Raw genomic sequence first — 24856 nt, 5'->3', positions numbered from 1 at the left:
CTCTCTACCAATCCCTCCACTGGTCTCCATTCGGTGTCCTCCACCCCTCTCTGCCAATCCCTCCACTGGTCTCCATTCAGTGTCCTCCACCCCTCTCTACCAATCCCTCCACTGTCCTCCATTTAGTGTCCTCCTTCCCTCTCTACCAATCCCTCCACTGGTCTACATTCAGTGTCCTCCACCCCTCTCTACCAATCCTTCCACTGACCTCCATTCAGTGTCCTCCACCCCTCTCTACCAATCCCTCCACTGTCCTCCATTCAGTGTCCTCCACCCCTCTCTACCAATCCCTCCACTGACCTCCATTCAGTGTCCTCCACCCCTCTCTACCAATCCCTCCACTGTCCTCCATTCAGTGTCCTCTACCCCTCTCTACCAATCCCTCCACTGGTCTCCATTCGGTGTCCTCCACCCCTCTCTGCCAATCCCTCCACTGGTCTCCATTCAGTGTCCTCCACCCCTCTCTACCAATCCCTCCACTGATCTCCATTCAGTGTCCTCCACCCCTCTCTACCAATCCTTCCACTGACCTCCATTCAGTGTCCTCCACCCCTCTCTACCAATCCCTCCACTGACCTCCATTCAGTGTCCTCCACCCCTCTCTACCAATCCCTCCACTGACCTCCATTCAGTGTCCTCCACCCCTCTTTACCAATCCTTCCACTGACCTCCATTCAGTGTCCTCCACCCCTCTCTACCAATCCCTCCACTGACCTCCATTCAGTGTCCTTCACCCCTCTCTACCAATCCCTCCACTGGTCTCTATTCAGTGTCCTCCACCCCTCTCTACCAATCCCTCCACTGACCTCCATTCAGTGTCCTCCACCCCTCTCTACCAATCCCTCCACTGGTCTCCATTCAGTGTCCTCCACCCCTCTCTACCAATCCCTCCACTGACCTCCATTCAGTGTCCTCCACCCCTCTCTACCAATCCCTCCACTGGCCTCCATTCAGTGTCCTCCACCCCTCTCTACCAATCCTTCCACTGACCTCCATTCAGTGTCCTCCACCCCTCTCTACCAATCCCTCCACTGACCTCCATTCAGTGTCCTCCACCCCTCTCTACCAATCCCTCCACTGGCTTCTGCTCATCCAACTTAAAACATTTCAAATATTAACAAGAACCGAACAGTCCTGCCCCAAAGTACATAACCAACTTCATCTCACAATATCACCAAACTGTCCTTCCTGTTCCACCCAACACCTAATCTCCAGTTCCCTTGTCATCTCTTTGGGCTCACATCCAGGACTTCTCCAAAACCTCTCCTATTCTCTGGAATGCCTCACCCCACCCCATGGGCTATGTCCTACCCAGCCCACGTTTAGATAATTGTATTGTAACTGTACAGTCTGTATTTATTTTATAAAGCGCTGTGCACACTGCTGGTGACTTATACAAGTAAATGCTGTATTATAATAATAAGGAAAGTTTCAGTATATTATAGAAGAATGGGGCAGTACAATCTTACTTATCAACAAAGCTGTGATGAAAGATGAAGATGGGGTCATTGCTGGAGATGGGGATCTGAGACATGGTGCCCCCCAGATATATGTGGACCAGGTTGTGTAAACTTCTTTTCAGTGTCACCCCATCTGGTGACAAAAACCCTAAAAGACAAAGAGTAACGTTAATACCTCTTCACATGTCCTAATGATTTGTTTACATTATTAAACTCTTGCCAACCAAGAAACGCATATGTATGGCAACAAAGAGGGTGGGATTTCAGGACAAAACTCCACACATAAGCGTCCATGTTGGCCGTGGTTTCTGTACTGTCACAGACAACACTGGGTCTCTATTTATGACTGTAGCCAGCAGCGCTCTCCCAATCAAGTGAAAGCCACTCACAGAGATCATGCGTTATTCCTACCGTGGTCTTGGCTGTTTATCTGCATCCCACACCGCAAGTATTCTCTCCAATGGCATATTACAGGTCTGTAGAAGTCTATGGGTTTCATCTAACTTTAACCATAAAGTAAATGAGCCTTATAGTATTCTATGGGTTTCATCAAACCCTAATCCTAAAAGTAGATGAGCCTCACAGAAGTCTATAAGTTTCATATAAACCTAACACCCTAGGTAGACAAGCCCCATAGAAGTCTAGGAGTTTAATCTAACCATAACCCTATGGTAGACAAACCTCAAAGAAGTTCATGGTTTTTGTCAAACCCTAAATCTAAAGCCAACTATAGACAGACTGGCTGAGATTCGAACCATGTATGGACAGGCTGATTTTACACAAGTTGATCGGGAACAGAACATGTGTGGCCAGTGTAGGTGTGGTGGTGGTGGTTGGGTACAGAGTAGGTGTGGTGGTGGTGGTTGGGAACAGAGTAGGTGTGGAGGTGGTTGGGAACATAGTAGGTGTGGAGGTGGTTTGGAACAGAGTAGGTGTGGAGGTGGTGGTTGGGTACAGAGTAGGTGTGGAGGTGGTTGGGAACAGAGTAGGTGTGGAGGTGGGTGGGAACAGAGTAGGTGTGGAATGTGGTTGGGAACAGAGTAGGTGTGGAGGTGGTGGTTGGGTACAGAGTAGGCGTGGAGGTGGTTGGGAACAGAGTAGGTGTGGAGGTGGTTGGGAAGAGAGTAGGTGTGAAGGTGGTTGGGAACAGACTAGGTGTGGAGGTGGTGGTTGGGTTCAGAGTAGGTGTGGAGGTGGTTGGGTACAGATTAGGTGTGGTGGTGGTGGTTGGGTACAGAGTAGGTGTGGAGGTGGTGGTTGGGAACAGAGTAGGTGTGGTGGTTGGGAACAGAGTAGGTGTGGAGGTGGTGGTTGGGTACAGAGTAGGTGTGGTGGTTGGGTACAGAGTAGGTGTGGAGGTGGTGGTTGGGTACAGAGTAGGTGTGGAGGTGGTGGTTGGGTACAGAGTAGGTGTGGTGGTGGTTGGGTATAGAGTAGGTGTGGTGGTGGTTAGGTACAGAGTAGGCGTGGTGGTGGTGGTTGGGTACAGAGTAGGTGTGGAGGTGGTTGGGTACAGAGTAGGTGTGGAGGTGGTGGTTGGGTACAGAGTAGGTGTGGTGGTTGGGTACAGAGTAGGTGTGGAGGTGGTTGGGAACAGAGTAGGTGTGGAGGTGGTGGTTGGGTACAGAGTAGGTGTGGTGGTGGTTGGGTACAGAGTAGGTGTGGAGGTGGTGATTGGGTACAGAGTAGGTGTGGAGGTGGTGGTTGGGTACAGAGTGGATGTGGAGGTGGTGGTTGGGTACAGAGTAGGTGTGGAGGTGGTTGGGAACAGAGTAGGTGTGGTGATGGTGGTTGGGTACTGAGTAGGTGTGGAGGTGGTGGTTGGGTACAGATTAGGTGTGGTGGTGGTTGGGTACAGAGTAGGTGTGGAGGTGGTTGGGAACAGAGTATGTATGGAGGTGGTGGTTGGGTACAGAGTAGGTGTGGAGGTGGTGGTTGGGAACAGAGTAGATGTGTAGGTGGTTGGGTACAGAGTAGGTGTGGAGGTGATTGGGTACAGAGTAGGTGTGGAGGTGGTTGGGTACAGAGTAGGTGTGGAGGTGGTTGGGTACAGAGTATGTGTGGTGGTGGTGGTTGGGTACAGAGTAGGTGTGGAGGTGGTTGGGAACAGAGTAGGTGTGGAGGTGGATGGGTACAGAGTAGGTGTGGTGGTGGTGGTGGTTGGGTACAGAGTAGGTGTGGAGGTGGTGGTTAGGTACAGAGTAGGTGTGGTGGTGGTGGTTGGGTATAGAGTAAGTGTGGTGGTGGTTGAAAACAGAGTAGGTGTTGAGGTGGTTGGGTACAGAGTAGGTGTGGAGGTGGTTGGGTACAGAGTAGGTGTGGAGGTGGTGGTTGGGTACAGAGTAGGTGTGGAGGTGGTGGTTGGGTACAGAGTAGGTGTGGAGGTGGTTGGGTACAGAGTAGGTATGGAGGTGGTGGTTGGGTACAGAGTAGGTGTGGAGGTGGATGGGTACAGAGTAGGTGTGGTGGTGGTTGGGTACAGAGTAGGTATGGAGGTGGTGGTTGGGTACAGAGTAGGTGTGGTGGTGGTGGATGGGTACAGAGTAGGTGTGGTGGTGGTGGTTGGGTACAGAGTAGGTGGTTGGGTACAGAGTAGGTGTGGAGGTGGTGGTTGGGTACAGAGTAGGTGTGGAGGTGGTGGTTGGGTACAGAGTAGGTGTGGTGGTGGTGGTTGGGTACAGAGTAGGTGTGGAGATGGTTGGGTACAGAGTAGGTGTGGTGGTGGTGGTTGGGTACAGAGTAGGTGTGGAGGTGGTTGGGTACAGAGTAGATGTGGAGGTGGTGGTTGGGTACAGAGTAGGTGTGGTGGTGGTGGTTGGGTACAGAGTAGGTGTGGAGGTGGTTGGGTACAGAGTAGATGTGGAGGAGGTGGTTGGGTACAGAGTAGGTGTGGAGGTGGTGGTTGGGTACAGAGTAGGTGTGGTGGTTGGGTACAGAGTAGGTGTGGAGGTGGTTGGGTACAGAGTAGGTGTGGTGGTTGGGTACAGAGTAGGTGTGGAGGTGGTTGGGTATAGAGTAGATGTGGAGGTGGTGGTTGGGTACAGAGTAGGTACAGAGTAGGTGTGGTGGTTGGGTACAGAGTAGGTGTGGAGGTGGTGGTTGGGTACAGAGTAGGTGTGGAGATGGTGGTTGGGTACAGAGTAGGTGTGGAGGTGGTGGTTGGGTACAGAGTAGATGTGGAGGTGGTGGTTGGGTACAGAGTAGGTGTGGTGGTAGTGGTGGTTGGGTACAGAGTAGGTGTGGTGGTTGGGTACAGAGTAGGTGTGGAGGTGGTGGTTGGGTACAGAGTAGATGTGGAGGTGGTGGTTGGGTACAGAGTAGGAGTGGTGGTGGTGGTGGTTGGGTACAGAGTAGGTGTGGTGGTGGATGGGTACAGAGTAGGTATGGAGGTGGTGGTTGGGTACAGAGTAGGTGTGGAGGTGGATGGGTACAGAGTAGATGTGGAGGTGGTGGTTGGGTACAGAGTAGGTGTGGTGGTGGTGGTTGGGTACAGAGTAGGTGTGGTGGTGGTGGTTGGGTACAGAGTAGATGTGGAGGTGGTGGTTGGGTACAGAGTAGGTGTGGAGGTGGTTGGGTACAGAGTAGGTGTGGAGCTGGTGGTTGGGTACAGAGTAGGTGTGGAGGTGGTGGTTGGGTACAGAGTAGGTGTGATGGTGGATGGGTACAGAGTAGGTATGGAGGTGGTGGTTGGGTACAGAGTAGGTGTGGAGGTGGATGGGTACAGAGTAGATGTGGAGGTGGTGTTTGGGTACAGAGTAGGTGTGGTGGTGGTGGTTGGGTACAGAGTAGGTGTGGTGGTTGGGTACAGAGTAGATGTGGAGGTGGTGGTTGGGTACAGAGTAGATGTGGAGGTGGTAGTGGGTACAGAGTAGATGTGGAGGAGGTGGTTGGGTACAGAGTAGGTGTGGAGGTGGTGGTTGGGTACAGAGTAGGTGTGGTGGTTGGGTACAGAGTAGATGTGGAGGAGGTGGTTGGGTACAGAGTAGATGTGGAGGAGGTGGTTGGGTACAGAGTAGGTGTGGATGTGGTGGTTGGGTACAGAGTAGGTGTGGTGGTTGGGTACAGAGTAGGTGTGGTGGTTGGGTACAGAGTAGATGTGGAGGTGGTGGTTGGGTACAGAGTAGGTGTGGTGGTTGGGTACAGAGTAGATGTGGAGGTGGTGGTTGGGTACAGAGTAGATGTGGAGGTGGTGGTTGGGTACAGAGTAGGTGTGGTGGTTGGGTACAGAGTAGGTGTGGTGGTGGTAGTTGGGTACAGAGTAGGTGTGGAGGTGGTTGGGTACAGAGTAGGTGTGGAGGTGGTGGTTGGATACAGAGTAGGTGTGGTGGTAGGGTACAGAGTAGGTGTGGAGGTGGTGGTTGGGTACAGAGTAGGTGTGGTGGTTGGGTACAGAGTAGGTGTGGTGGTTGGGTACAGAGTAGGTGTGGTAGTTGGGTACAGAGTAGGTGTGGTGGTTGGGTACAGAGTAGGTGTGGAGGTGGTGGTTGGGTACAGAGTAGATGTGGAGGTGGTGGTTGGGTACAGAGTAGGTGTGGAGATGGTGGTTGGGTACAGAGTAGGTGTGGTGGTGGTGGTTGGGTACAGAGTAGGTGTGGAGGTGATGGTTGGGTACAGAGTAGGTGTGGAGGTGGTGATTGGGTACAGAGTAGGTGTGGTGGTTGGGTACAGAGTAGGTGCAACCACAGGATTATGTTATCTACGGAAGGGTCGGCCACAACCAGCCTGATCAGCCAAACAAACACAGCTGGAAGATTTAGGAAAAAGATATCTGAAGAGAATTTCGATCACTTTCTTCTGACGTTTGGACTCCAGAGGAAAATTGTGTCTATTAGGACCCGGCTGACATGAAATGGGCCCCTGTCTACCAATTGCTGACCATTAGCCGAGTTCTAGTTCACAGATATCCCTCCTCCTTCCTCCTCTGACCAGGACGTCCACCCAGCAGCTTATATTTTTCTATCAGGTCTTTTCATTTGACATTTACTGACAAGAACCATCTGAACTCACCTTCCAGGGCGTTTCATTCGACATTTACTGACAAGAACCGTCTGAACTCACCTTCCAGGGCGTTTCATTCAACATTTACTGACAAGAACTGTCTGAACTCACCTTCCAGGGCGTTTCATTCGACATTTACTGACAAGAACCGTCTGAACTCACCTTCCAGGGCGTTTCATTCAACATTTACTGACAAGAACCGTCTGATCTCACCTTCCAGGGTGTTTCATACAAAATTTACTGACAAGAAGCATCTGAACTCGCCTTCCATGGTGTTTCATTTGACATTTACTGACAAGAAGCGTCTGAACTCGCCTTCCATGGTGTTTCATTTGACATTTACTGACAAGAACCGTCTGAACTCACCTTCCAGGGCGTTTCATTCAACATTTACTGACAAGAACCGTCTGATCTCACCTTCCAGGGTGTTTCATACAAAATTTACTGACAAGAAGCATCTGAACTCGCCTTCCATGGTGTTTCATTTGACATTTACTGACAAGAAGCGTCTGAACTCGCCTTCCATGGTGTTTCATTTGACATTTACTGACAAGAAGCGTCTGAACTCACCTTCCAGGGCATTTCATTCAACATTTACTGACAAGAAGCGTCTGAACTCACCTTCCAGGGCGTTTCTGAAGCTGAGTCGGGACGTGTCGTTGTACGGCGGGGTGTCAAAGCTGCTGAGTTTCAGGATGTTCTCCACGTCTTGGAAGGAGGGCAGGTTGGGCGCAGAGGGCGTGGCTCCGGGCTTCCTATGGACTCTCTCCATTTTCTGTTCATAATCGGCCAATGGACAATATTCATCGGGGAAATTAAACCCGCTGCAGATCGCCTACAAAGAAAGTTCCAGACATTTCATCAAATGATCTCCGCATTTCAGGCACCAGGTGCTGAGCTTTTCCACCCATTTCTTAGAGAACATTTCCCAGAGTTCTGATAAGGGTTTGAGGAAACGAGTTCAGATGATTTATAGAATGTGTAACGGTCACCACCGTTTACGATTTCCCTTCCATCAGTCATGACAGCTCATCTGACACTCCACAATCCAGCAGACATCCAATTTCCCAGAATAACGAGACAAGCACAGCTCTGTTCTCTGGTCAAAATGTAAGACCCCGTATGGTATCTTAGCTTGCTTATATAAACACTACAACATATTACAGTAATCACAGGAACAAAGAACTCTCCACCCCCCTCATCACACACTGGGGGCTTCCATACAGATTTTAGAGAGACACTTCGGCGCCGGTCTATAACTAACATGACCTAATCACTACACCTGAGAAGTCACATTCCTTTATCAACAGAATTCAAACAAAACACCATCACACAATGATTTCCCCTCAATCCACATCTTTAGACAGACGGTCCGTCTCCGACAGAAAGGTATTCACACATCTGAGCTTCAATAGGCTTTACACAGTGTTATCACCCAATGAGAGGCCTTTCAGGAGCCAGCCTCATTTAACAACTCAATAGCCTGGGCTAACCATTGAAAGAGTCATTCTATTGGCCGGTAGGGTCAGAATAAACCAACACTTTGCGATATCTCCTGCAATATGAACTATCAGTAATGTCCCATCTCATGTAATTTATAATTAATATTTCTCAGTCACCCTATGCCCAAAAGGGGCACAGGGTGACCCTAGACACAAGAGTTATTAGTGACGCTGGCACAGGAGTACCCCCCATCCTTCAAAAGTCTCTGTTTGTCACGGGTCATTCCGTTACAGAATGTATTCGTAAATTTCTTCATATTGGACTAAAGTGTCCCCCTCCCCCCTTCACCGCTCACAGACCAGCCTGTATCCTCCTGGAGATCAGCTTGGTGCCAAGGCCCACCATTCAAATAACGGGCCACCCACCAAAGATGTTCTGCTCCAGTCATTGCAATGAAAGCACATCGCTCACTTCCACAAATAGCCACGCCCCCAACATGTTGGTTTAATCATGGGGAGATTGGTTACTGAAGGTTCTCTCAGAATAAATAGACACAGAAATACCCCATCCCAGGACAGCCCTGGACAGATTACTGGGCAGATCCCTAAACAGATTACTGGACAGATCCCTGGACAGATCCCAGGACAGATCCATGGACAGATCTCTGGACAGATTACTGGACAGATCCCTAGACAGATTACTGGATAGATTACTGGACAGATCCCTGGACAGATCCCTAGACAGATTACTGGACAGAGCCCAGGACAGATCCATGGACAGATTATTGGACAGAGCCCTGGACAGATCCCTCGACAGATTACTGGACAGATCCCTGGACAGATCTCTAGACAGATTACTGGACAGATTACTGGACAGATCCCTGGACAGAGCCCAGGACAGATTACTGGACAGAGCCCAGGACAGATCCATGAACAGATCTCTGGACAGATCCCTGGACAGAGCCCAGGACAGATCCATGGACAGATCTCTGGACAGATCCCTGGACAGATTACTGGACAGATTACTGGACAGATCTCTGGACATATCCCTGGACAGATCCATGGACAGATCCCTGGACAGATCCCTGGACAGAGCCCAGGACAGATTACTTGAGAGATTACTGGACAGATCCATGGACAGATCTCTGGACAGATCTCTGGACAGATCCATGGACAGATCTCTGGACAGATCCATGGACAGATTACTGGACAGATCCCTGGACAGAGCCCAGGACAGATCCATGGACAGATCTCTGGACAGATCCATGGACAGATCTCTGGACAGATCCATGGACAGATTACTGGACAGATCCCTGGACAGAGCCCAGGACAGATCCATGGACAGATCTCTGGACAGATCCCTGGATAGATCCCTGGACAGAGCCCAGGACAGATTACTGGACAGATCCCTGGACAGATCCATGGACAGATCTCTGGACAGATCCATGGACAGATTACTGGACAGAGCCCAGGACAGATCCATGGACAGATCTCTGGACAGATCCATGGACAGATCTCTGGACAGATCCATGGACAGATTAATTGACAGATCTCTGGACAGATCCATGGACAGATTAATGGACAAATCCCTGGGCAGAGCCCAGGACAGATCCATGGACAGATCTCTGGACAGATCCCTGGATAGATCCCTGGACAGAGCCCAGGACAGATTACTGGACAAATCCCTGGACAGAGCCCAGGAAAGAGCCCAGGACAGATCCCTGGACAGATCCCTGGACAGAGCCCAGGACAGATCCCTGGACAGATCCCTGAACAGAGCCCAGGACAGAGCCCAGGACAGATCCATGGACAGATCTTTGGACAGAGCCCAGGACAGATCCATGGACAGAGCCCAGGACAGATCCATGCACAGATCTTTGGACAGATCCCTGGACAGATCTCTGGACAGAGCCCAGGACAGAGCCCAGGACAGATCCATGGACAGATCTTTGGACAGATCCCTGGACAGATCCATGGACATAGCCCAGGAAAGAGCCCAGGACAGATCCCTGGACAGATCCCTGAACAGAGCCCAGGAAAGAGCCCAGGACAGAGCCCAGGACAGATCCATGCACAGATCTTTGGACAGATCCCTGGACAGATCTCTGGACAGAGCCCAGGACAGATCCATGGACAGATCTTTGGACAGATCCCTGGACAGATCCATGGACATAGCCCAGGAAAGAGCCCAGGACAGATCCCTGGACAGATCCCTGAACAGAGCCCAGGACAGAGCCCAGGACAGATCCATGGACAGATCTTTGGACAGATCCCTGGACAGATCCATGGACATAGCCCAGGAAAGAGCCCAGGACAGATCCCTGGACAGATCCCTGGACAGATCCCTGGACACACCACTCACAACAATTAGATAACAAGTATTGAGAATCTGTATGCAGAACATGGACGTCAATGTAACAGTTGGATGGGACATCACTATTACACAAGGGAAGATTTTATTTGTATTGTTACCTATTTGCGGTTGACACTTTTAATCTTTTATTGTTGAATAAAGATTATTTTTATAAGTGGGATGCATTGAGGATGCTGAGCCATTGGTCTACGTCAAGTATGTCCAAAGTCCGGCCTGGGGGCCAATTGCGGCCCGCGTTCCGGTTTAATGCGGCCCCCCTGGTGATTTGGATTATCCTCATCCTTAGACTCCTGACCACACACAGAATTCTTGTTGGGCCGTGTATTAGTTGATTTGCATTTATTTTAATGGTTCAAAAAATGTCAGGCAAAATGATCGGCCCTCACCCATGTTCACTTCATACAATCACGCCCTCTTTGAAAAAAGTTTGGACACCCCTGGTCTACGTCTTTGCGCTAAGTCATGAACACCGGCAGATTATTATATTACTCCCAAGCTTTCTTGAATATTTTTAAGGGTCAGTTTTAGGATGGGGCATGGCTGTGTCTAATTTAGCACTCTGATAGTACATAAAGTGGTTCTAAAGGCTCAAGGTTTATTACCCTAATGCTTTCTCTGCCTCTGTGCTGCAGGTTCCCCACCTCCCCTATACTTACCTGAGTCTGATCTCCTTCCGGCTCTGTGCTGCAGGATCCCCACCTCCCTATAATTACCTGAGCCCGATCTCCATCCAGCTCTGTGCCACAAGATCCCCAGCCCCCCTATCCTTACCTGAGCCTGTTCTCCATCCAGCTCTGTGCCGTAGGATCCCCAGCCCCCCTATACTTACCAAAGCCAGATCTCCGTCCATCTCTGTGCTGCAGGATCCCCAGCCCCCCTATACTTGCCAAAGCCCGATCTCTATCCAGCTCTGTGCTGCATGATCCCCAGCCCCCTATAATTACCTGAGCCTGATTTCCATCCAGCTCTGTGCTGCAGGATCCCCAGCCCCCCTATTCTTACCTGAGTCTGATCTCCATCCGGCTCTGTGCCGCACAATCCCCAGCCCCCTATACTTACCTGAGCCCGATCTCCATCCAGCTCTGTGCCGCTGAATCCCCAGCCCCCCTATACTTGCCAAAGCCCGATCTCCATCCATCTCTGTGCTGCAGGATCCCCAGCCCCCCTATACTTGCCAAAGCCCGATCTCCATCCATCTCTGTGCTGCAGGATCCCCAGCCCCCCTATACTTGCCAAAGCCCGATCTCCATCCAGCTCTGTGCTGCAGGATCCCCAGCCCCCCTATACTTACCTGAGCCTGATTTCAATCCAGCACTGTGCTGCAGAATCCCCACCTCCCCTATACTTGCCAAAGCCCGATCTCCATCCAGCTCTGTGTTGCAGGATCCCCAGCCCCCCTATACTTACCCGAGCCTGATTTCCATCCAGCTCTGTGCCGCGGGATCCTCAGCCCCCCTATACTTAACTGAGTCTGATCTCCATCCGGCTCTGTGCCGCAAGATCCCCAGCCCCCCTATACTTACCTGAGCCCGATCACCATCCAGCTCTGTGCTGCAGGATCCCCAGCCCCCTATACTTACCTAAGCCTGATCTCCATCCAGCTCTGTGCTGCAGGATCCCCAGCCCCCCTATACTTACCAAAGCCCAATCTCCATCCAGCTCTGTGCTGCAGGTTCCCCAGCCCCCTATACTTATACTTACCTGAGCCTGATCTCCATCCAGCTCTGTGCCATGGGATCCTCAGCCCCCCTATACTTACCTGAGCCTGCTCTCCATACAGCTCTGTGCCGCAGGATCCCCAGCCCCCCTATACTTACCTGAACCCACTCTCCATCCAGCTTTGTGCCCAAGAGCAGCGGTGCTCTCCATTCCCACCCTCATCACAGGGAAGATTGATAGCAGTGGGCACCATTGCAGTAGCAGGTGGCGGGGCCGAGCCATGCTGTCTGTGTCTATAGAGGATTGGGGTTGCTCTGTGCCTAAGTCTCTCTCTTATCTAAGTATCACATGTTTATTATATAAAAAAATAAAAAAGTTTACAATCACTTTAAACTTCTTCCTCTTCAGTAGTCACTATCCCCATGATTAAGCTGTGTTGAAGGTGAAACTTGTTGAGGGCGTGGCTTTGGGAAGGAGTGAGCAGTGCGCTGTCATTGCGATCTTGGCTGGAACTTCTTTAGTGATTATTTGGATTGTGGATGAACTTCCACCATTACAGTGCAGGTATGTTGGCAGACAACTTACCTTCCAGAAAGAGAAGTGGGAATATGGGTTTAGGACCCCCTGAGCATCATTGGTGCCCAGCAGTTCATCTGTACAGATGGAGCAGTTCTTCTCTCCCCGCCAGTCATAATATGGAATAGCGAAATCTTCATCTCCCGTCATCAGCTGAATTTGTCTCTCCAGGAAGAGGAGATTGAGGCGATGCCACCCTGGAAATGCTGGGCCTTGGTGGGCAAAGTTTTTATTAGGGTTAAATGTACCATTTATAAGGATGGCTTTCATGGAATAATAATGCATCCACACAAAGACATCATAGAGAGAGGCATCTACAAAGCGGTAAGTCTCCCGGTGGAAGCGGTCTCCGGTGCTCAGGACAACAAAGTCACTGCATTTGGTGGTCTTTGCTAGAGCCAAGTAACTGAATAATCTTTTCTGCTCTAGAAAGGTCAGTTCCCGGAGCTCCCGCCGCACCACCACTTTTTTCCGGTCACATTTCTCTCCATGATGGCCAAATTTACAGTCTCCACAGTCAAAGCCGCTGTAGTTTCCATGGCACTCACACGTATTTTCATAGTAGTACCTTGGCCAGTCTAGACGATCATCGTTATTCAGGGGAATCTTATTTCCATATAAAGTCGACCAGTTTCTACATCTTCCTCGGCCTGACAAAGAACCGCACAGGCTTTTGTCCCTCCAAAGAGGACAGCAAGTCTTGGTGTGAAAGGCGGCTTCCGTAGAGCAGACTCGTGGGAACTGTCCGTCCACAGCAGAGAGGCAGAACGCCAGGAGGACGAGGAGGATCACCATGACTTCCTATGGATGGAGGACAAAGATTATCTAAGGGTCAAAGTCTACAAGTATCTCTAATGGCAGATAATATTAGTGTGACAGGCTCACCCGGGACATCCCCGGACCCTCTCATGTCTAAAATCATCCTATGTCCACTAGGGGCATAGGATGACTGAGGAATGATATCTTGGACTACCTGAGATGGGATTATTATGTAATTATTATTCACAATATATTCCTGGATATCTGTAAAGAACTATTTACTGTTTGTTGATTCTGAACTCAACGGGTTAATTGTAAGAGTGACTCTTGTAATAGAATGTATAAATAACTGACTTTATTTTTAAGTAGAAATTAACTTCTCTATATGTGTTTTGACATACTTACTGTACATTAGCTAACAGTTTGCATAGAGTCACACCCTGCTTCTGCTGAGTCATTGTGGTTAAATTCATGGAACAGCCTGATTGTATAAGCAAAGTCATCTTTTAGCCATTGTTAAAACTAAATTCAGCTGGTTTAAATCTTGATAAGAAAATACTAAGTTTGTATGAAATCTACAGACATATGCAATAATATGCAGCCCATCCTATTTTTCTTCTGCATATAAGTCCCTCTGAGAGAATAAACTTTAGAGATCTAATGAACACTCAAATGCTTTCTTGTGTCTCATTGTGATTTCTCACGGAATTCCGGGGGTTACTGAAATGTATCCTGCATTTACCTGAAGTACACCTGGGTGGCGGTATTACCTTTAACAACTCTTTCATACTGTTGGGACACATACTGTTAGATGCTAATGCCCTCACCTCCAGCCATCTGTCTGTTCTCTGTGCTAATTGACCCTGATATTGTGTGAAGATGTCCTGTGTTTACACTTATGATAATGTGGATTGTATAGCAGGTGAGCGAAGAGACGGGATGTCTACCCTGAAAGGTTATATCTCGGAGTCACCTCGTCTGGGTAAATGATTAGTTAATTAGCTCATGTTAATTTATGTTCTGTTACCTCCTCTTTAAACTGTATATAAGGCTGTATTCTTGGTTCTATTAAACACTCCATGTTCAGCACACAGACAAGTCTCGTCTCGTTGTGTGTTGTGAGCAGCTGGAATATCCAATATCCATATCCAGACTGATAGGAAGCGGTATATGATGGAAGCACTCAAGCGGAGTGTGGGACGTTCTAATACAAATAGTAACTCCAAAGGAAGGCCAATAGCTTGTACCATTCATCAGGTATATAGAGTGGGGGAAGAGGGTCAGCCGCTACTAAACTTGTGCATTGCAGCGTCACTTATATCTGAATAACACAAAGTGTTAATAGTTAACCACTTCCTGTCCTCAGCCGTTTATAAACAGCCTAAGAATGAAGCGGTTATACCGGGATCAAGGTGAAGGTTACAACCATGATCTCGCTATCTTTTCAGCAGACGATTCCTTACAATGTAAAAGTAATCTGAGCGTCGGTTTTACTTTTAGACTCCTTTCACACGTTTTCAGGTGTTTTAGCGCTAAAAGTAGCACCTGTAAAGCACCTGGAAAACGCCTCCCATGCCATCCCAGTGGGAAAACCGGAGTGCTAAACAACGGTAAAGCGCCACTAAAACTAGCGTCACTTCACCACTGACGCCAACACCGCCCCTGTGTGAAAGTACCGGTACAGGCGGGGGAAGGGGATCCCAATCGGGGAGCCTGGTAGGGATGTGACTGGAGAGGATCTGATGTTGTTCCTCCCACTGAATGACACCAGAAACCGGAAGCGGTGCAAATAGTGGCGGCTGGTGTTTTTTCTTTTGGGGTGGTGTCTTGTCACATTCGGCTCCCCATCACAGAATGCCCCGGAAGTGACGTTCTGTCGCCGCCATCTTGTTACACCCCACACTCCTGCACAGTAATGATAGAGTGTGAAGGGGGAAGCGGACATCTTGTTACACCCATCTGAGTTTTACATTTCACACTTATTTTCAACACAAAACTGAGCTTATTTGCTTAATTACAGTGTTTGGAAATCCGACGGACTGTTTACATGTTACATTTTTAAAGCAGCGGCAAACCTGCTGACCTCACATGGCTGCTAATGCGACAGAACACCTCTGATTGTCACATTTAAAGCGGAGGTTTACTTACCGTTGTAGAGAGCGATCTTCTCCGCCACTTCCGGGTATGGGCTGCAGGACTGGGCGTTCCTTCTTGATTGACAGTCTTCCGAGAGGCTTCCGACGGTCGCATCCATCGCGTCACGATTTTCCAAAAGTAGCCGAACGTCGGTGCGCAGGCGCAGTATAGAGCCGCACCGACGTTCGGCTTCTTTCGGCTACTCGTGACGCGATGGATGCGACCGTCGGAAGCCTGTCAATCAAGAAGGAACGCCCAGTCCCACAGCCCATACCCGGAAGCGACGGAGAAGATCGCTCTCTACAACGGTAAGTAATGCTCGGATTTTAGGGTTAGGGTTAGGGTTAGGGTTAGGGTTAGGGTTAGTGTTAGGGTTAGTGTTAGGGTTAGGGTTAGGGTTAGTGTTAGGGTTAGTGTTAGGGTTAGGGTTAGGGTTAGTGTTAGGGTTAGGGTTAGTGTTATGGTAAGGGTTAGTGTTAGGGTTAGGGTTAGGGTTAGTGTTAGGGTTAGGGTTATATGGGGTTAGGGTTAGTGTTAGGGTTAGGGTTAGGGATGTCAATAAGGGTTAGGGTTAGGGTTAGTGTTAGGGTTAGGGTTAGGGTTAGTGTTAGGGTTAGGGTTAGTGTTATGGTTAGTGTTAGGGTTAGTGTTAGGGTTAGTGTTAGGGTTAGGGTTAGTGTTAGGGTTAGTGTTAGTGTTAGGGTTAGTGTTAGGGTTAGTGTTAGGGTTAGGGTTCGGGTTAGTGTTAGGGTTAGTGTTAGGGTTATGGTTAGTGTTAGGGTTATGGTTAGTGTTAGGGTTAGTGTTAGGGTTAGTGTTAGGGTTAGTGTTAGGGTTAGTGTTAGTGTTAGGGTTAGTGTTAGGGTTAGTGTTAGGGTTAGGGTTAGGGTTAGGGTTAGGGTTAGGGTTGGGGTTAGGGTTAGGGTTAGTGTTAGGGTTAGTGTTAGGGTTAGGGTTAGGGCTAGTGTTAGGGTTAGGGTTAGTGTTAGGGTTAGGGTTGGTGTTAGGGTTAGTGTTAGGGTTAGTGTTAGGGTTAGTGTTAGGGTTAGGGTTAGTGTTAGGGTTAGGGTTAGGGTTATATGGGGTTAGAGTTAGTGTTATGGTTAGGGTTAGGGTTAGGGTTAGGGTTAGGGTTAGGGTTAGGGTTAGGGTTAGTGTTATATGGGGTTAGGGTTAGTGTTAGGGTTAGGGTTAGTGTTAGGGTTAGGGTTAGGGTTAGGGTTATATGGGGTTAGGGTTAGTGTTAGGGTTAGGGTTATATGGGGTTAGGGTTAGGGTTAGTGTTAGGGTTAGGGTTAGTATTAGGGTTAGGGTTAGTGTTAGGGTTAGTGTTAGGGTTAGTGTTAGGGTTAGTGTTAGGGTTAGTGTTAGGGTTAGGGTTAGTGTTAGGGTTAGGGTTAGTGTTAGGGTTAGTGTTAGGGTTAGGGTTCGGGTTAGTGTTAGGGTTAGTGTTAGGGTTACGGTTAGTGTTAGGGTTAGGGCTAGTGTTAGGGTTAGTGTTAGGGTTAGGGTTAGTGTTAGGGTTAGTGTTAGGGTTAGTGTTAGGGTTAGGGTTAGTGTTAGGGTTAGTGTTAGGGTTAGTGTTAGGGTTAGTGTTAGGGTTAGGGTTAGTGTTAGGGTTATATGGGGTTAGTGTTATGGTTAGGGTTAGTGTTAGGGTTAGGGTTATATGGGGTTAGGGTTAGTGTTAGGGTTAGGGTTAGGGTTAGTATTAGGGTTAGGGTTAGTGTAAGGGTTAGTGTTAGGGTTAGTGTTAGGGTTAGGGTTAGTGTTAGGGTTAGTGTTAGGGTTAGTGTTAGGGTTAGTGTTAGGGTTAGGGTTCGGGTTAGTGTTAGGGTTAGTGTTAGGGTTACGGTTAGTGTTAGGGTTAGGGCTAGTGTTAGGGTTAGTGTTAGGGTTAGGGTTAGTGTTAGGGTTAGTGTTAGGGTTAGGGTTATAGTTAGGGTTAGTGTTAGGGTTAGGGTTAGTGTTAGGGTTAGTGTTAGGGTTAGTGTTAGGGTTAGTGTTAGGGTTAGGGTTAGTGTTAGGGTTAGTGTTAGGGTTAGGGTTAGTGTTAGGGTTAGTGTTAGGGTTAGGGTTAGTGTTAGGGTTAGTGTTAGGGTTATATGGGGTTAGTGTTATGGTTAGGGTTAGTGTTAGGGTTAGGGTTATATGGGGTTAGGGTTAGTGTTAGGGTTAGGGTTAGGGTTATGGATGCAAATCAGGGTTAGGGTTAGGGTTAGGGTTAGGGTTAGGGTTAGTGTTAGGGTTAGGGTTATGGACGCCAATCTTAGCCCTAGTGTTAGGGTTAGGGTTAGGGTTATATGGGGTTAGGGTTAGTGTTAGGGTTAGTGTTAGGGTTAGGGTTATGGACGCCAATCCTAGCCCTAGTGTTAGGGTTAGGGTTAGGGTTATGGACGCCAATCCTAGCCCTAGTGTTAGGGTTAGGGTTAGGGTTAGGGTTAGTGTTAGGGTTAGTGTTAGGGTTAGTGTTAGGGTTAGTGTTAGGGTTAGTGTTAGGGTTAGGGCTAGTGTTAGGGTTAGTGTTAGGGTTAGGGTTAGGGTTATGGATGCCAATCCTAGCCCTAGGGTTAGGGTTAGGGTTAGTTTTAGGGTTAGTGTTAGGGTTAGTGTTAGGGTTAGTGTTAGGGTTAGTGTTAGGGTTAGTGTTAGGGTTAGTGTTAGGGTTAGGGCTAGTGTTAGGGTTAGTGTTAGGGTTAGGGTTATGGACGCCAATCCTAGGGTTAGGGTTAGGGTTAGGGTTAGGGTTAGTGTTAGTGTTAGGGTTAGGGTTAGGGTTAGTGTTAGGGTTAGGGTTATGGACGCCAATCCTAGCCCTAGTCAGTGTCTGGATGATTTCCAAAAATACTGGAAAATTGACCAGTAAGGCAGAACTCTAATCTCGGAAAGATTGTATTCTGAATGGCCACTCAGACCCCTCAATGTCAGCCAACAAGACAACTTAGGGGTTCCCCATATCAATGGATTAACAAATAGAAATAGAAATAGGGCTTGTTAATGTACCAAGAATATATCATCGTCATCTGAGGTGGCTTCCTGCTAAGAAGATTTTATTGAAGAATCCACCATAACGGCAAGAACTGCAGTAAGGTGGGACATAGCAGGGACACGACAGGGACACAGCAGGGACACAGGAGGGACAAGACAGGGACACAACAGGGACACAGCAGGAACACGACAGGAACACAGCAGGGACAAGACAGGAACACGGCAGGAACACAGCAGGGACACAGCAGGAACACGGCAGGGACACAGCAGGGACAAGACAGGGACACAGCAGGGACACGGCAGGAACACGACACGGACACAGCAGGGACACAGCAGGAACACGACAGGGACACAGCAGGAACACGGCAGGGACACAGCAGGGACACAGCAGGGACACGGCAGGAACACGGCAGGGACACGGCAGGGACACAGCAGGGACACGACAGGGACACAGCAGGAACACGGCAGGGACACAGCAGGGACAAGACAGGGACACAGCAGGAACATGGCAGGAACACGACAGGAACACGGCAGGGACACAGCAGGAACACGGCAGGGACACAGCAGGGACATGGCAGGGACATGGCAGGGACACAGCAGGAACACGGCAGGGACACAGCAGGGACATGGCAGGGACATGGCAGGGACACAGCAGGGACACGGCAGGAACACGACACGGACACAGCAGGGACACAGCAGGAACACGACAGGGACACAGCAGGAACACGGCAGGGTGGTGGTATGGAAAGAAACTCTTCATAATGAGACTTGCCAAAATGTATACACAATGGTGTTTGATCTTTCACTTACAGGTAGAATCAGTGGGTTGAGATTCACCACCGCGGTGTCCGGTCATATTCCGTCACACCCTCTCCCCCTGCCAGCTTGCGGACACATTCCCTCCCATTCTATCACATACACCAGGAAAATTAGGCGGCGGCGAGGCCCATGAAAGCGCGAGGCCTTAGGCGACAGCCTTCTTTGCCTAATTAGAGAGCCGCCTCTGTCTGTGCCCAGTTCACCACTCAGATTGAAGGCTATGGCATTGATAAAATACATTTTGTAATATATTAGATAAATGAGTAAACATGAAAAGTCCCGAAAGCTAAAACAAATTTATGGGATATTTTCTCTCCAACATCTATAAAAAAATGAAAGGTCCCCATTGGACGGCCCGACCTTCCAAGTCCCTGGAAGATATTGCAGTGTTACAGGTTCGTACTATCTTCAATAATGTTTTGTCTAAAGACCACTTTATATCACTGCTGAACCCCTACCCCTATTATTACCCCTACCCCCTACCCCTACCCCTATCACTACCCCTATCCCTACCCCTATTATTACCCCTACCCCTATCATTACCCCTACCCCTACCCCCTACCCCTATCCCTACCCCTACCCCTATCATTACCCCTACCCCTACCCCCTACCCCTATCCCTACCCCCTATCCCTACCCCTATCATTACCCCTACCCCTACCCCCTACCCCTATCACTACCCCTACCCCTATCATTACCCCTACCCCTACCCCCTACCCCTATCACTACCCCTACCCCTATCATTACCCCTATCCCTACCCCTATCCCTATCATTACCCCTACCCCTATCCCTACCCCTACCCTTATCATTACCCCTATCCCTACCCCTACCCCTATCCCTACCCCTATCATTACCCCTATCCCTACCCCTATCCCTATCATTACCCCTACCCCTATCCCTACCCCTACCCTTATCATTACCCCTATCCCTACCCCTACCCCTATCCCTACCCCCTATCCCTACCCCTATCATTACCCCTATCCCTACCCCTATCCCTATCATTACCCCTACCCCTATCCCTGTCCCTACCCCTACCCTTATCATTACCCCTATCCCTACCCCTACGCCTACCCCCTACCCCTATCCCTACCCCTACCCCTATCATTACCCCTACCCCTATCCTTATCATTACCCCTATCCCTACCCCTATCCCTATTATTACCCCTATCCCTATCCCTACCCCTATCACTACCCCCTACCCCTACCCCTATCATTACCCCTACCCCTATCTTTACCCCTACCCCTTGCCCTACCCCTACCCCTATCATTACCCCTATCCCTATCATTACCCCTACCCCTATCATTACCCCTATCCCTATCATTACCCCTACCCCTATCATTACCCCTACCCCTTCCCCTACCCCTATCCCTATCATTACCCCTATCACTACCCCTATCCCTACCCCTATCATTACCCCTACCCCTATCATTACCCCTACCCCTTCCCCTACCCCTACCCCTATCATTAACCCTAACCCTATCATTACCCCTACCCCTATCATTACCCCTACCCCTTCCCCTACCCCTATCCCTACCCCTATCATTACCCCTATCCCTATCATTACCCCTACCCCTATCATTACCCCTACCCCTACCCCTATCATTACCCCTATCCCTATCATTACCCCTACCCCTTCCCCTACCCCTATCCTTACCCATATCATTACCCCTATCCCTATCATTACCCCTATCCCTACCCCTACCCCTATCATTACCCCTACCCCTATCATTACCCCTACCCCTTCCCCTACCCCTATCCCTACCCCTATCATTACCCCTATCCCTACCCCTATCATTACCCCTATCCCTATCATTACCCCTACCCCTATCATTACCCCTACCCCTTCCCCTACCCCTATCCCTACCCTTATCATTACCCCTATCACTACCCCTATCCCTACCCCTACCCCTATCATTACCCCTATCCCTATCATTACCCCTATCATTACCCCTATCCCTATCATTACCCCTATCCCTACCCCTACCCCCTACCCCTATCATTACCCCTATCATTACCCCTACCCCTCTCCCTACCCCTACCCCTACCCCTATCATTACCCCTACCCCTATCCTTATCATTACCCCTATCCCTACCCCTACCCCCTACCCCTATCATTACCCCTACCCCTATCCTTATCATTACCCCTATCCCTACCCCTATCCCTATTATTACCCCTACCCCTACCCCTATCCCTACCCCTACCCCCCTATCCCCTATCCCTACCCCTATCCCTACCCCTATCCCTACCCCTATCATTACCCCTACCCCTATCCCTATCCCTACCCCTACCCCTATCATTACCCTTATCCCTACCCATACCCCTACCCCTATCCCTACCCCTACCCCTATCATTACCCCTATCCCTACCCCTACCCCTATCATTACCCCTATCCCTACCCCTATCATTACCCCTATTCCTATCATTACCCCTATCCCTATCATTACCCCTATCCCTACCCCTACCCCTATCATTACCCCTACCCCTATCATTACCCCTATCCCTATCCCTACCCCTATCATTACCCCCTACCCCTATCCTTACCCCTATCATTACCCCTATCCCTACCCCCTACCCCTATCCCTATCCCTACCCCTACCCCTACCCCTATCCCTACCCCCTACCCCTATCCCTACCCCTATCATTACCCCTATCCCTATCATTACCCCTATCCCTACCCCTATCCCTACCCCTACCCCTATCCCTACCCCTATCATTACCCCTACCATTACCCCTATCATTACCCCTATCCCTATCATTACCCCTATCCCTACCCCTACCCCTATCCCTACCCCCTACCCCTATCATTACCCCTATCCCTACCCCTATCATTACCCCCATCCCTATCCCTACCCCTATCATTACCCCTATCCCTACCCCTATCATTACCCCTATCCCTACCCCTATCCCTACCCCTACCCCTATCATTACCCCTATCATTACCCCTACCCCTATCCCTACCCCTATCATTACCCCTACCCCTATCCCTACCCTTACCCCTATCCCTACCCCTATCCCTACCCCTATCATTACCTCTATCCCTACTCCTATCATTACCCCTATCCCTATCCCTATCATTACCCCTATCCCTATCCCTACCCCTATCCCTATCCCTACCCCTATCATTACCCCTACCCCTATCATTACCCCTACCCCTATCCCTACCCCTATCATTACCCCTATCCTTATCATTACCCCTACCCCTATCATTACCCCTATCCCTACCCCTATCATTACCCCTATCCCTACCCCTACCCCTACCCCTATCATTACCTCTATCCCTACCCCTATCATTACCCCTACCCTTATCATTACCCCTACCCCTATCCCTATCCCTATCCCTACCCCTACCCCTATCATTACCCCTATCCCTATCATTACCCCTATCCCTACCCCTACCCCTATCATTACCCCTACCCCTATCATTACCCCTATCCCTAACCCCTACCCCTATCATTACCCCTATCCCTACCCCCTACCCCTATCCCTACCCCTATCATTACCCCTATCCCTACCCCTACCCCTATCATTACCCCTATCCCTATCATTACCCCTACCCCTATCCCTATCCCTACCCCTATCATTACCCCTATCCCTACCCATACCCCTATCCCTACCCCTACCCCTATCATTACCCCTATCCCTATCATTACCCCTATCCCTACCCCTATCCCTATCCCTATCATTACCCCTATCCCTACCCCTATCATTACCCCTATCCCTATCATTACCCCTATCCCTACCCCTACCCCTATCATTACCCCTACCCCTATCATTACCCCTATCCCTATCATTACCCCCTACCCCTATCCTTACCCCTATCCCTACCCCCTACCCCTATCCCTACCCCTACCCCTATCCCTACCCCTATCCCTACCCCCTACCCCTATCCCTACCCCCTACCCCTACCCCTATCCCTACCCCTATCATTACCCCTATCCCTACCCCTACCCCTATCATTACCCCTATCCCTACCCCTACCCCTATCATTACCCCTACCCCTATCCTTACCCCTATCATTACCCCTATCCCTACCCCCACCCCTATCCCTATCATTACCCCTATCCCTACCCCCACCCCTATCCCTATCATTACCCCTATCCCTTCCTCTATCCCTACCCCTTTCCCCAACCGTTCTTCTTTCCCTACCCCTACCCCTTCCTCTATCATTACCTCTACCTCTATCCCTATCCCTACTTCTACCTTTTTCCCTACCCCTTCCTCTATCCCTAGTCCTAGCCCTAGCCCTACCCCTTTCCCCACCGGTTCTTCTTTCCCTACCCCTTCCTCTATCCCTACTGCTACCTCTATCCATACCCCTACCCTTATCCCTATCCCTACCCCTACTTCTACCCCTTTCCCTACCCCTCCCTCTATCCCTAGTCCTAGCCCCACCCCTATGCCTTGCACATAATAAACATCAGAAAAAAAACACATTTAGGGACCATTGCAGGGGACTTATACAAATGAAACGTATCTGATCGTCAAAAACCCTTAAAGTGACGAAAAAATTAAAAAAGAGATCCACTCATTATACCTGCAAGCTCTTGATGGACCTTCGAGCCTCTGCAATCCTTTTGTCAGAAGATAACAATGGTGAGACACTTGAATTTATAAGATGTTGGACTGGGAGGTGCCGGGTGTGTCCAAAGTTGCCCACCACCTCTAAGAAGCAGAGGGAACATTGGGAAATCTAATTATGAGGAACAAGCCCATTTCAGAGAGTTATTGCTTTACAGAAATTTCACTTCAAACGCTTTTCTCGGGACACTTAAATCAGATGAAAGTTTGGATTTGCCGGATTATCTTTGTGTTTTTATGGTGTGAAGGTGTCTTTGATTGGTTTAATGTGCGCCGTGACGCTCCAATTATATGAGGGAAAGCCTTGTTCCCGTGTTTTATGGCTTCTCAGGGATTACTGTTTTATTGGAAGGAAACTGAATCTCTTCCATTTTACAGACCTTCCATCTCAGCACAGAAATCCAAGATGACTTTTACTTCCTTTGTATCCATAAAATAGAAGAAAATTGATTCCTTCCCTATCCATATGTCCTCCACAAATGACTAGCGGATATAATATAAAATCCAGTTAGGAGAAGGAATTTTCCGCAGGATAGCACTTCATTCCCAGGTATCTGGACTATTATGTGTAGAGCTAATCAATCATGTACCTTACGGCTGAGCCTGACGTTCAGAGGGAGGTCTCTCGTACAACCCTGGCTCGGGGACCACTGATGCTACGACAATGGCCACGAGAGTGCGGTGAAGAATGAGTGCCTGTGTAGTCTACTGCTGGAAGTATTGATGCGAAGCAGGTGCGTGGGCCAGATATCTGGAACTAGCAGATGTCAGCAGGAACAGCAGGCCCTGGGCTGGTGGGCAGCAGACAGCAGTAGACAGCAGCTGATAGCAGGAGCAGGAAGACCGGATGGCCCAGGGTTTTTTTGCCTTCCTCTGGACCAAGGATTGCTGAGAGCGAGGATTCCCTGAATCCTCTCTCACCAAACACCCGCACCCCCCCCTCACGGTGACTGGCAACAATGGTTAAATTGCGATACTCTGCGGAAACCATTTGGGGTCTGAGACAATTCGCAACAATATTACCTGCCGTCACCACAAAAGCCTTAAAATCGGATCAACTTTTGA

General features: G+C 49.5%; 1 protein-coding gene across 1 annotated transcript in view; it reads right to left on the bottom strand.

The window, feature by feature from the left end:
- LOC120941786 (tyrosinase-like) overlaps positions 1-23788 on the bottom strand; it is a 36053-nt gene extending 12265 nt beyond the window's left edge. Inside the window, exons 1-4 of the mRNA XM_040355470.1 lie at positions 23748-23788; positions 12519-13310; positions 7080-7293; positions 1470-1608 (exon numbers count right to left, since the gene is read on the bottom strand). Coding sequence (XP_040211404.1) covers positions 1470-1608; positions 7080-7293; positions 12519-13304 — 1139 coding nt within the window. The 5' untranslated portion in view covers positions 13305-13310; positions 23748-23788. The remainder of the gene's footprint in view (positions 1-1469; positions 1609-7079; positions 7294-12518; positions 13311-23747) is intronic.
- Positions 23789-24856: the final 1068 nt, after the last annotated feature.

This window comes from Rana temporaria, chromosome 5 (assembly GCF_905171775.1).
Source record: "Rana temporaria chromosome 5, aRanTem1.1, whole genome shotgun sequence".
Lineage (NCBI taxonomy): Eukaryota > Metazoa > Chordata > Amphibia > Anura > Ranidae > Rana > Rana temporaria.
This window is presented reverse-complemented; position numbering and strand designations above follow the sequence as displayed.